General features: G+C 43.9%; 1 protein-coding gene across 1 annotated transcript in view; it reads left to right on the top strand.

The window, feature by feature from the left end:
- Positions 1-12,775, top strand: part of mdn1 (midasin AAA ATPase 1) — a 70,373-nt gene that overhangs the window by 39,965 nt on the left and 17,633 nt on the right. The window contains exons 58-77 of the mRNA XM_078289809.1: positions 610-733; positions 957-1,121; positions 1,767-1,981; positions 2,608-2,995; positions 3,372-3,484; positions 4,115-4,784; positions 5,585-5,746; positions 6,426-6,705; positions 7,377-7,615; positions 7,843-7,938; positions 8,495-8,589; positions 8,895-9,019; positions 9,381-9,536; positions 10,294-10,403; positions 10,525-10,598; positions 10,724-10,907; positions 11,172-11,316; positions 11,478-11,624; positions 11,755-11,881; positions 12,606-12,711. Coding sequence (XP_078145935.1) covers positions 610-733; positions 957-1,121; positions 1,767-1,981; positions 2,608-2,995; positions 3,372-3,484; positions 4,115-4,784; positions 5,585-5,746; positions 6,426-6,705; positions 7,377-7,615; positions 7,843-7,938; positions 8,495-8,589; positions 8,895-9,019; positions 9,381-9,536; positions 10,294-10,403; positions 10,525-10,598; positions 10,724-10,907; positions 11,172-11,316; positions 11,478-11,624; positions 11,755-11,881; positions 12,606-12,711 — 3,721 coding nt within the window. The remainder of the gene's footprint in view (positions 1-609; positions 734-956; positions 1,122-1,766; positions 1,982-2,607; positions 2,996-3,371; positions 3,485-4,114; positions 4,785-5,584; positions 5,747-6,425; positions 6,706-7,376; positions 7,616-7,842; positions 7,939-8,494; positions 8,590-8,894; positions 9,020-9,380; positions 9,537-10,293; positions 10,404-10,524; positions 10,599-10,723; positions 10,908-11,171; positions 11,317-11,477; positions 11,625-11,754; positions 11,882-12,605; positions 12,712-12,775) is intronic.

Genomic DNA, 12,775 nt, shown 5'->3' on the forward strand with positions numbered 1-12,775 from the left:
TAGAGAGGCTTTTTTATTTGATGGAAGGGGTGGGCATGTTAAAAAATCTGTGATGGTTCTATTGGTTGAAATTTTTATTTACGCCTACTGGTACGGCATGAGGTCACCATTAATGATACACTGTTTTTCAGCAAGTAAAAGTAATGGTATTTTGATAGTAAATAAAAATAGTGTATTTTTGGGGGCATTTATTGTTAAATAGGTGTATATTATGGCATGGAAAATTGGTTAACAAGGTGAAAAAGTCATTTATTGTGACTTTAAAAACAGCAGGGAACATACTTTTTTTTCTTGTGTGTGTTTAGCTCCTTATCCATCTACCCATCAATCTATTGATCTTTCTACCTGTCTATCTAATGTAATCAACTATTTCTATATATTTCTATTTATATATTTCTACTATTTCTATGTTCTTATTTTTCTGAATACAATCCCATTCATGCAACAAACAAAACTGCATACAACTGAAATCCTTCCCTCACTAACCCACCTCTTGCCACCCCCCCGCCCCCACACCTCTCAAACAACATTTGAACACATTTTTGGAGCCCTATCTGAAACATCTGACATCAATAGACCGTTTTGTGAACTATTCCTGTTACTCCACAGCGACCAGGAGGCCGAGGACAGCCTGCGTCGGGAGCTGTCCAGACATCTCCGCTTCTGCCTTCAGTCCACACCGATGAACGTCAGTCAGCTGCAGCCGCTCTGGTTCCTGCTCAGCAGTGAGAGGGTCAGTAGGGACAGTCTTGGATTTCCTGCACTGTTTGGGTTTGATAGTATGCGATATGTCATGAAATATAAGATCTTGTTTTGTCATGTACTAATAATAATAATAATAACAGTCTCTATTTCAGCCCCACCTCACGATTTAGGCTAATAAGACAGGTGTATCTTGGGTTGAAAGTAATTCTTTAAAACCACAAATGTACTAAGTGATGCCTTTCCTCTCCTAGCCAACGGAGGAGCTGCAGTTTGTGTGGTGTGAGCTGGTGTCGGAGGCCCTGGCTGCCCTGTGGACCAGCAGCGTGACCTCTGACCCCGACCGCTGGCTGAAGTGGGACCCCCTGTGTCCTGAAACCCAAATGGCTTCCAAGTCGCACCACGGAGCAGATAACATGGTATAGGCCATAAATATATCTTATTTTAAATAAGATTAGCCTAGGATTCGCTGTGTATGAAATTTTATGCCATTTTTACTTTGCAAGTAATACAAAATTTTATTTCAGTTAGCTTACCTCCTTAGCACATATTGGCTGTTATGCAGTCTTTTTATTGGGTCTTATTCTTCTTCTTGCTCTTCCAAACAAGTAGTAACATTCTCTTTGAGACAGGAAGCAAAATGCTATATGTAGCATCTTTTACTTAGGATTATTGACAGTCTGCAGAGGATTTGATGTGTATCCTTTTGATGTCACTGTATTATAAAGAAAAAAGATTTTTTGCACGCCTAAAAGTCTTTGAGTGACAAGTGCGTTGGACAAAAACCAAAAAGGTAGATACTGAGAAAGATACTGATACTGAGAAAGAAATATAATCCTGCACACCATCTACAGTTGCATTCATCAGGTTTCTCCTATGACCGAAACGTCGCAATAAAGTGTCATGCAAGTGTAGACAGTGTGCGGGATTATATTTCTTTCTCTGATGTCACTGTATTGAAGTCAGTCCCCTGATTCTCCCCCCTTGAGACACACAACCAAGTTCCTGGCGATTTTAATAAATTGTGAACGAAGACCTGTGAACACTGTCCACGTCCTCTTCAGGGTCCCGCCTTGCTGAGTAAAGCAGTGTGGTCGCGGTGCATGCTGGGAGTGCTGAGCAGCGGTGACACCGGAGGTCGATGGGATCCCTCGGGGACGGCGCTCCTCTCCTCCTCCCATGTCACCCTGGGGGAGTGGAGGGAGAGGATACAGCAGCTGCAGGACATTACTGCGGTGCTGTGGGACAATATGGCCATCCCTGCCCTGGCTGAATTCAGGTAGATTACAAAGAGGAAGTCATACTCCCCTAGTTTAGCAGCCAGAGATCTTTAGACTATAGCAGGACTCCTACAGAAGTCTGGAAAGTCTGAAACAAGTGTGGAGTAGTTCAGTCCAAATACACGTCTACACATTTTATGTAACTGCACACCGTAATTTCAAATATTTTATATATTCTTCAACTTGAAAATGTGCTGAGCTGTTCGTCATATTGCTCAGGCACTATTCAGCTTTCAACATAATATTCAAATTTAGGCCTTTTTTTTTTAAATCCATTAATAAATCTATAGTCATTTATTAAATGCAGACCTGAGTGGAATTCTATTGGCAGTCATCCTAGTGTTTCAGAAGAAGTATTTCATAGCCACATCAGAATTATGTATAGGAGAGGTATAGGAAATATGAATATAGGAAATAGGAAATATGAACAGACCTTCTGATCAAGGCATATTGATTGATTGATTGATTGTTTACCTTAATAATTGGCTGTTTTGAAATTCAATTCAGTTACAGAAAAGTACACTAAATTTACTTTCAAATACTTCCTGTGATTCTCAAAACGTTCTGCTACTCTTGCTAATTTTGGATTTGAATCTCCCCATGTCTTCCATCCTCGGCCTCTCAGGGGGACAGACTTCCGGCTCCAGGGCATGGTGCTGCGCAGGCAGCTTCAGAGCATGGCCGACCTGCTGCCTCCCAGCCTGCAGGAGGGCTACATGGAGAGCTGCGAGAGCCTGGTGGAGGACCAGGACCCTCTGATAGCTGCCCAGGAGATCCAGACGGCCCTCAGAGACTTCCTGCCTCCCAACCTGCTCCCCGAGGGCCTCGTGGAGGCCTGCGTCACCTGCCTGCAGCAGTACGTCCAGAACAAGGTCCAGGGCGCCAACCAGCTGGCCCGCTCCGGAGTGTTTTGGGTCAACATGGGCTTGCTGCAGATCAAAGTGTGGACACCGCAGACTATCTTTGACCCGGCTGTGAAGAGGGCCTACAAGCTCAACTACGCTCAGGAGGAGGTGAGCAGCTCTTTTTGCTGTTTTTTTCCCCACTGTGCTGTTGTAAAAATTTTATCTTAACTATCAATCTTCACACTATAGGTGCCATTTTTCACACAACTTGCACAATCCCTTTCTCGTATTCAGAAAGAACTATGTCTAACGTCTACCACTCTTCTGAGGAAAAATCTCCTTTGTTTTTTATTTTATTTAATTTTTTTTATGTATATTGGCAAAGCATATCTAGCAGAAGGTAGTACATTTGGTCTTAATTCACAACTTTGACTGACATGGATATTGGCTGATATCTTATAACATCTGTCATTTAACCAGGCAGGTTTGCAGGATGTAACTTGAGAGAAATGTGCAACAAATCTCCCTCTCTGTCTCTTCCCAGCTGGCTTTGCTGCAGGAGGAGTGGCGAGGACGCAGCCTGTCGTCTCAGCTGATGACCGGAGCGGCGCTGGAGGAGAGCAGCACCACTGATGGCTTCCAGCACCCTCGAATCAGGTGACAACCGGCCGCCAAGAAACCCATTTGACCGAGCCTCAGTTGAGAGCCATTGGCACCATGTAATTCAAAAATGACCTGAAGTCCTCTCTGGACAGAATTAGTATGACCAGAGGAGGTCGGTAATTTGATTTTGCCCTTGCACATTAGTAATCAAGTAATTCAGTCAGTCAGCCAGACATCCAGAAGCTAAAATAGTTTCCTTGGCGACGGCGGTAATCCAGGAACACACCCATGCGAATGTGTCACACAATGTCACCCACAGTACAGCAAAAAGTGGTGTTGCTTTACCCCAACACTGCTTCACCTTTGATGCTATAACTGTTACTTTCCATTGTTTGTGATTGTTATTTTCATCTTAATAGACCTAATCATTCTTATTCTTACTTGTTACACTGTTATTGACCTTAGGAATGTGTTTTGGCAGTACTGTACTTTATATGATCATGCCAGTAAAGCCTCATTGAATTGAAAAAAATTGAATTAAAATTCCTGTGGTCCTGAGCTAATGATTACCAATCACCAGACCTCCCCTGGTAATACTGATTCTGTCTGGAGACATTGCTGTTGATGTTGTTGTTCAGCTGACCGGATGAGTGTCTTCAACTCTTGTCTGCGTTGTGGCTGCAGGTACCTCTGGATCCGTATGCAGCAGGTGAAGGAGCAGATAGCCGAGCTCTCCAGGAAGCAAGCCTGTCGCCCCCATGAGCCCCAGTACGGCCGGCTGTTCCAGGAGCTGCAGCACTACCTGTGCAGCATCGGCCAGGCGTCCGCCGTGGAAGACCTGCTGTCCCACCTGCTGAAGGCCCTGCAGGGGTCCTCCTCCAAATCACGCTCTGCGATCCAGGGCCTGCTGAAGGAGGAGGCCGTGTGGCAGACCTCGCAGCACCGCTTCTCCCTGAGGCTCCTGGACGATTACCCCTTGTACCCGGACGTGGTCGGGCCGCTGCGGACCGGCATCCTGCAGCTCCGGCACGGCATGCGGCTGGTGGCGTCCCAGGTGGCGGCCTCGCTCGCGCCCGTGCCCGGCCTGCCCGAGCTGGTGTCCTGCCTGCTGGCCTTCCCCTCCCTGACGCCCAGCCTGCCCTCCTACCTGGCCCGCGCCGACTTCTTGTGCTCCAGGACGTGCATGGACGTCCTGCGGGGCCTGGTGAAGCTGCTGCCCCAGCAGGATCCTGAGCACGTCGTCCCGCAGTCTTCCACTCTGCTCCTGAACGCTCTGCTCTATGTGCAGTGCCATTCTCTGTCCACAGGCGAGTTCAGCGAGGAGACACGCAACCTCTTCAGGCACATCTGTCAGGTAAGAGGTTTTGTTTAGTTTAGTTTAGTTTAGTTTATTGAGTTTATTTAAATCAGGGACCATGTACAAAATACATTAATCTCAAACAAAGAGAGAAGATGCTTTGTACCAGATTTAGCTGCTAGCTAATTTCCATCTGTAGTCCCTGGGCAGGTGAACAGAAACAATAAACCTATCATCTCCACTACAAATGGACTAACAACCTATTGACATCCACACAGGCATATGCGCACACACACACACACACACACACACACACACACACACACAATAGCACATTTCATAGGAAAAAATACAAAGCAGAATACAAATATCAAAATATTACATGCATATATCCAAAGATATAAAAACAGGTCGTCAAAATGTCAAATTAATGCTGACAAGGCTGGTTACTTAAAATCCATTTTTTAACTTCACAGGAGAAAATATGGAAATTGTTAACAGCTAGAGTAATGGATTTATGTGACAGATGTGTGACATCTTGCTGATTTACCATTATCTACCCCCAATGTCATTTTGTGTGTCCCGTTTTATTGTGTTTATGCAGTACAATAATAATAATAATATAACTTTATTTATAGAGCACTTTTAACACAGTTACAAAGTGCTTTACAATTAAAAGAACACAAGAATAAAATTAATTGATAAACGCATACAAGGTAAGACAACAGTAGGGTAAGATACGTTTAAGATTCTTCAAGATACAATCTGAAAATGAGTATAATAGAACAATAGATTTTCCAAAGTGAATGAATGAATGAATGTTGCTGTGTCTGACTGTACTGTGATGCCTTGTTCAGGCTCTGGTGAACGAGTGGGACGAGCAGGAGAGGCGTAGGAGAGAGAAAGAGCAGCTGGAGGCCAGTCTGTACCGCAACCGCAGCCGGCTGCACGGGTCCGGCCTGACCGAGGACGAGGAGGAGGAGAGGGACTTCAGACGCCACTTCCCTCAGTTCAACAAGGTATGAAGTCCCAAGTCCTTATTGTCGAACCAGGGGAAATTTGGTTGCAGCCAGGAGAAACATACAAGAATCATTATAAATACTTTTTTTTCTCTTTTCTTTTTTTTGAGGTATTCAACTAGAGCTATAAGATAAGATAAGATAACTATGGATTGGGCTGTGTCCCTCCATCCGTCAAACATGATATTTCTGGTGATATCTCAGACACCACCAGTCTGATTTTGGCGAAACTTGGGGGGGATTATGCATCTTGGCACTGGGTTCCAGTGTTTAAAAAAAACTGCACTGATCAGCCTAATAAAGGCGCTATAATTAAAGGTCAAAATTTGTAACTCAAATGTGATACTGTATCTCAGACACCACCAGTCCAATTTTGACAAAACTTGTAGGGATGATGCATTTTGGCACCAAACTCCCCAACGCCACAATTTTTAACATTGGAAGCTGGGAAGGATTCTAGCTTCCTATCTGTTTTCCTTAATTTAGTTTTGTTTATTTGCACACAAATTAAATGCTAAAAAATACTAAAATTAAAAAGTTATTAAAATCCAATGATTAAAAAAAAAACAGAGAAAGAAGAGAAAAAATTACACATTTTTGCAGATGAGACAAAAAAAACATTACAAGGGGCTTCTAAAATCTTCTCACCTCACCTTGCATTTACTTTTTCTCCACGCAGGACTTTGCAGACATCACCTCCCAGCCGAGCCTGGAGGGCCCGGCAGACGCAGAGCTGGAGGAGGAGGAGCTGCACGAGGAGTCCAGTGAGAGCAGCTTCCTGTCCGCAGCCGGCATGAACACGGTGGTCCAGGTCCATCAGCTCCTCTGTCTGGGATACGCCCAGTCCCTCTGGTACCAAAGCACAGCTCCGGCCAATCACAGCAAAGAGCACATCAAAGCCCTGGTCTCCTCCTATCAGATCGCCGCCCCTGTGATGTCACGCTTCTATCACCTGATGGGTCAGTATCGTTGTGCTTTCACCTATTTATTTACATAAGATGCAAAAGTGACCAAAAAAGTGCAAAAACTAAAAAAGTGTTTCCGTCAGTAGATCAAATGTAATAGAATGGAAATTTGTCTCGGAGGGACAGGTAACATAATGATGATAATAAACATTCATATGAGATTCTTCCAAAATAAATGTTTGCAAAGGTTTTAATTAACTCTACGCTTGCATCAGAAAAATAGAACACAAGTGACATAGTTTCTCACTTCAACAGAAAATGCTATTTATTGCCAGAGATCAGCTGTCAATCAAACAATGTGGGCGGAGCTTGGATTTTCTGTTGATGAACTTTGAGTTTCTGTAGGTGGCGCTCTTTTCTTTGTTAACTACCCAGTTCTACTATTTATTACAAATAAATCGCTGTTGGCCAGAGGATTTTACGCAGAAAAGGAAAGACCTGCCTGACACCGGGTGTTTAGAACAGCGAATGTAAAGCTTCCATGAACTGGGTATAGCTTGTACCAGCTTGTACTGTATTGTATCAATTGGTGATAGAGAGTAGCAAAACAGACAATGCATTATTGCTTTAAAATGTAGATGGAAGGTGGATTTATTCCTTTGAAAAATTAGGCATTGTATGGTGATATTTAATCAACACCAACTGCTCTTCCATCCCTCCCTCAGATTCAGACCTGGACCAGCAGCTCACCGGCTGCCAGCTGCTCCTCGCTGCCCTCCTGCAGAACACCGTCCAGGGGTCGGCCGGTCCGGACGGCCTGGCTGTCCGGGCAGAAGGGCCTTACGACTTCTACCAGCAGCACAACATGAGCGAGGCCCGGCTCTGTCTTCCTGTCCTGGAGCAGCTGAGTGTAGCGGTCAAGCAGAGGCTGGACGAGTGGCCAGAGCACCCAGCTCTAGTACAGGTGAATTATTTTTTTTTATATATATATTTTAGCAGCGTTTCCACGTTTGCGGATTTGAGAAAAATAAAACCGGGCACTTTTAAGAATAGGTGCCCTGATTACATCTATTCCCATCCTGAGCAGTGAGTACTGTTGAAATTGGGTTATGAAATTTTGGGCTTTTACCTGAGAAGAGGACGTTTAACATGTGTTGCTGCAATCTGAAATCTCTGCTTGTTCTTTCCCAGCTGACTGTGGTGATGGAGAGGATCATGGCCTTCAGTCTGGCCAGCCCACTGGCCAAGTTCCTTAACGGCATGGAGATCCTGCTCAGTAAAGCTCAGGTGAGGTCTACTGCAAGATGCAACATGTGCCATGCATGATGACAGCAGTGTATTTCACATCTGCATGTTACTGACAAAGAGACATTATGATTTTTATTGTTTGTTTTGTTTTCCAGCTATTGCATTAATTGCGTTACATGTGGATACAACATTTTGTACCTAATTTAGTAAATGTTATGGGGTTGAGGATGCTAATGTTTAGAATTTACTCAGTTTGAATAATAGGAAACTGTTTCTCTGAATGTCAACTGGATTTGTAGGAATCTCACCCTCCAAAATTGATGTGGTTTTTTTTTTCAATTAACTATGCAGCCTTGGTTTATATGTGTTTTATGTCCTTAGTGTTTCCTGTTAGAATATTTATTACAAGGCTTTGCAAGGCAACAAACAATTCCCGCAGAGATTGGGAATATATTGTTTACCAGAAAGTTTTGTTCTAGTTAATCAAAACTGAATCACTGGAGGCCTAGAGAGAAAGTCTCAGTCCTCTCAATGCAGCATCATTTTAGACACAAATCTATTGGTGTTAACCCTCCTCCTCCTCTGCTCTGGTCAGGACTGGGAGAATAACGCCAGCCGCTCAGTCTCTCTGCGGAAGGAACTGGAACCAGTCACCCAGCTCATTATCCAATGGCGCAAACTGGAGCTCAGGTAAGAAACAGTGGAGCTTAAAATCCAGCCGGTATCGTATATTGCCTTTTTAAGATACTTTAAAAGATATTGAACATAGGACAGTCATCCTATCATTGAGTTGTGCTGTCTGCACAAGCTCAGTTTCCATGATAATAATCAAAATGTTCTTTTTGTGCATGTATGCAGGAATATCTGCTTGATGTAAAGATGCATAGTAAACTTATTGTGAAGACCTTAACCTTAACCCTAACCAGGATATGAGCTATTACCTGTTCCTCTGTGTGTAATGTAAATGCTGTGTTTCTCTCCTGTTTGTATGGTAGCTGTTGGTCCAGCAGTCTGGACAACGCCATGAAGCGGCACACTGAGAAATCAACCAAACACTGGTTCTCTGTCTACCAGCTGATTGAGAGATATCTGGAGGAACACAGGATGGACGCCAATGCGGGTAACTACCTTAGTGCTAGTTAATGTTACCTACTATGCTAACATTACATCCTCAACAAAGGAATAAGCCCGCTTACAGCCAAGAAGTGCAACAAACAATATGCATAACCTAAATCCAACAATTTAATGTTGTAAAATGACATGGCTTACCTTATTAGGAACTTGAAATCAATCTTTTACTAGTTAGCTAAACACTTCCGTTGGTATTTTGAATTGTAGATAAATGTGAAATGGGAAAAGCAAGGGCACGTTTAAACTTAATCCGCACAATTAAACGAGTGTCTGACAAAACAAAACTCAAAACGTCCAGGATCGCCCCTTTAACCCCGCCTCCCTGTTGCTGTTTTGCACGTGTTCCCCAGACGAGGAGGAGGGGGAGCGCCTCTCCCTGTCCTCGGTGTCCTCCACCCTGCAGGCCTTCATGGAGGGCTCCACCCTGGGAGAGTTCCACACCCGGCTGGCCATGCTGCTCAGCTTCCACTGCCACCTCCTGCTGGTCCCCAGCCAGCCGGGACAAGGTCTGCCTTCACCCTCCTCATTTAACCCATTTTACATCAGGAAAAGTTTGATCAAAATGCACTTTTTAAGTCAAGAATGAATAATTCATACAACATCATTTACTGATCCCTTTTATGCAATATGCCATTTTAAAGTTCTGATTATTAATCTTGGTAAAACAAAACAAAAATCCCATAATATGCATGTTTTCCCATGTTGGGTCACATTTACATTTACATTTTAGGCATTTAGCTGATATTCTTATCCTTGCAGTGATTAGTAAGGATGGCAAGCATCAGACTCACAGCATCCTAACAATAGATGTTACAAAATAATCCTGTGACTCCAGAATGATTTTGTATAATAGATAATAAAAGTTGCCAAGAGCCTGTTAAAGCAAGTAGAGGAGGAAGATGGCAAGCGAGGGATGTGATTCAGGGGGAAGAGCGGGACGTAAAGTATTTCGTAAAGATGTGCTTTACGATGGAAAACAGGGACGACGCTAGTATGTTCTACAAAGCTCAAGTTCTAAAGTGTTAATAAATGTACATACTATAATTACAGGTCAAAACAAGGTGACATTTGTTATTTATTGGCCATGAGGGGCGCTGCATCCTCCTCCTTAGGACTTTGCGTAAATCTCCTGGTGGAATGATGTCAGTTTCTGGTCTATCAAACGTTTTCAGTTATGTTGTTTTCATAATGAAGCCGTTTTAGCCTCGACTTGCATCATTCATGCGGGGGATAACATGCTCACTGTTGTCTCTTTTTTTACAGAGCCTTTGTCCAGTCTCCTGTGGAACCTGCACACATACTACACCCAGTTCTCTGAATGCATCCAGACCAAAGTCAGTCAGCTCAGAAAGCCCATTGAGAAGGAGCTCAAGGTGAATAAGCAGTTTTTTTTTTTAATCCTCCTTTTTCAATACATTCCACTAGTTATTCCAATGCTTATTCATAAATTCTACTGTAATGTGAATTGGTGCGATGCTTCTGCTCCTCCTTCAGGACTTTGTGAAGATCTCCAGGTGGAACGATGTCAGTTTCTGGTCCATCAAACAGTCGGTGGAGAAGACGCATCGGTAAGATATAAAGGATCGTGTCTGCGAAAGCCTGTAGCAGCGTTATACCTTACATTTTACGTTTACCCTGTTGGCTTTTAGCTGATGTTAATAAAAAAAAAATTCTGCCTATGTTTTTCTCGTAGGACTCTGTTCAAGTTTGTGAGGAAGTTTGAGGCGGCGCTGAGCGGTCCCAGTGCGCCCGCTCTGGTGGAGCAGGGCAGTGCCGCCAACCTGGACAGCGTGGACGCCAACCCAGAGGAAACCCCCATCCACCGGGTCCACCAGGCTCTGAAGAACACCCTGCCTGGGAAGGGCAGAGATTTACAGGTACAACTACTATGAAACACACAAAAATCACACAGCACAGAGCAGTGAAAAAAGGAAAAGATCTGTGTGCATGATGTCATTTTCTTGATTTTTTGTTGTTGTTTTGTTTGTTTTTTTACATTTGCGAAGTGTTTTCTAAGCCTCTTGGTGTTTATCTCACCTACACAAATCTCCTCTTTCTGGGTTTTTATCACCATATGTGATCGCTTCTTCTCTATGTTTTATCATGGTGCAAATAAACTAAACTAAATTGTGTATTTTCAGACTGAGGTCCCCGAGGAGGACACTGAGGCTTCATCTCTTCAGGGTCGCCTGCCTGTTCTGACCAGGAAGATGAAGAAAATGTGTGTCCAGCTGGTGAAGAAAAACCCCGTGCCCGAGCTGGCCGAAGACCTGGACATCTTCACCGGTAAGAAAGCTGACCAGTAAAGTAAAAAACATTCAAATACAACTAAATATATGCCCTTTGACTTTGCTCTAAGAGCTTAATGGACTGATTTTTGAGTAAACATGAAAAACTGGTAGATTAGGGCTGTGCGTTTAGTAAAAAAAAAAACAATGTGTTTTCAGGTGAGATCATCAGCAACCTGCGGGACCTGCAGAGCCTCACCATCGACATGTCGGCGGAGAAGGAGAAGCAGAAGGCCGAGGTCAAACACATCCTGCAGCAGAAGCAGAGAGCCCTGTCTGACCTGTTCAAGATGCTCACAGAGATCGGTGAGTATTTGGAGTGCCAGTGGTTTAAAAGGACATGCCGTCGTTTTCAAGTTACAAGAAATGGAAAGAATATTATTATAGTTATTGATCTATCTATCTATCTGTCTGTTTGTTATTAAAATCCCTTCAGGTCTGTCGTACCGTAAAGGCCTGGCGTGGAACAGGACGGCGGACCCGGAGACGACCCTCTGCATGCAGCCGCTGGAGATGACCACCGCCCTCTCTGCCGTCGGGACCCAGGAGAAGGCCGAGAACACGTAAATACAACCACAAATAGGAGTTGATCAGGGCCTAAAGAATGCCCGTTTTGTAGAATAAACGACTTTTCTGATACGCTACAGAAGCTGCACTCGGTAACTTTACACGTCGGCAGGCCCCAAATGGCAGCGAGAGGCAACCGTTTGAATTTGGCAGATTTCAAAAGCAGTCATGTAGCGTGACGTCAGTAAACTGCACACAGCACACTCATGTTTCCCAACCCAGCCGGTCTGTGATTGTTTCTACCAAAGGAAACCAAAGGGACAAGAAAGCCAAAATATCTAACGTTGTTGAGTCCGGCTTTCTTTGGACGCCGCACTGCTCACTGCTGTTTGGGAGACAATTTAAATTTGTCACTTCCTGTGGGTGCAGCAGATTTCCTGCCAGGGAGCAAAGCTGACACTAAAAATTCATTTGGGCAAACATGAATGTACAGTGTCTCAGTTAAGGGAGATGAGATGCTCTCCTCTCTACTGGAGCCCCTCTTTGTAATTTAGGCTGATAAGAGTGTATTTTTACATAAAACTCTTGCCTAGTGCAACTTTAAGGTACAAAAGAAGAGATTTAAAATCATGAGATACCATATTGCATTTCATTTGATGATTGATTTTGCCTGACAAATCGGATTCTGCCAGGCAAATTATTAGTAACGGACGCCCTAGAGTGCGTATTCTATATGATTTTGCACTGAAACACAATTTTTTCCGGTATTCTTTATTCTAGGTTGTTTACGGAGTTGATGACAGCATGGGACGGGTGTCAGAAGTACTTCTACCGCTCGTGGGCCCGGAGAACCGCCTTGCAGACCGCTCTCCAGAGCGCTGCCAAGGTGAGACACACACACTGTCTGTCTGGTGAATAATATAAAGGGGACAAACCTTGACAGCTCTGTG

The sequence above is a fragment of the Centroberyx gerrardi genome, chromosome 18, assembly GCF_048128805.1.
Source record: "Centroberyx gerrardi isolate f3 chromosome 18, fCenGer3.hap1.cur.20231027, whole genome shotgun sequence".
NCBI classification, from domain to species: Eukaryota; Metazoa; Chordata; class Actinopteri; order Beryciformes; family Berycidae; genus Centroberyx; species Centroberyx gerrardi.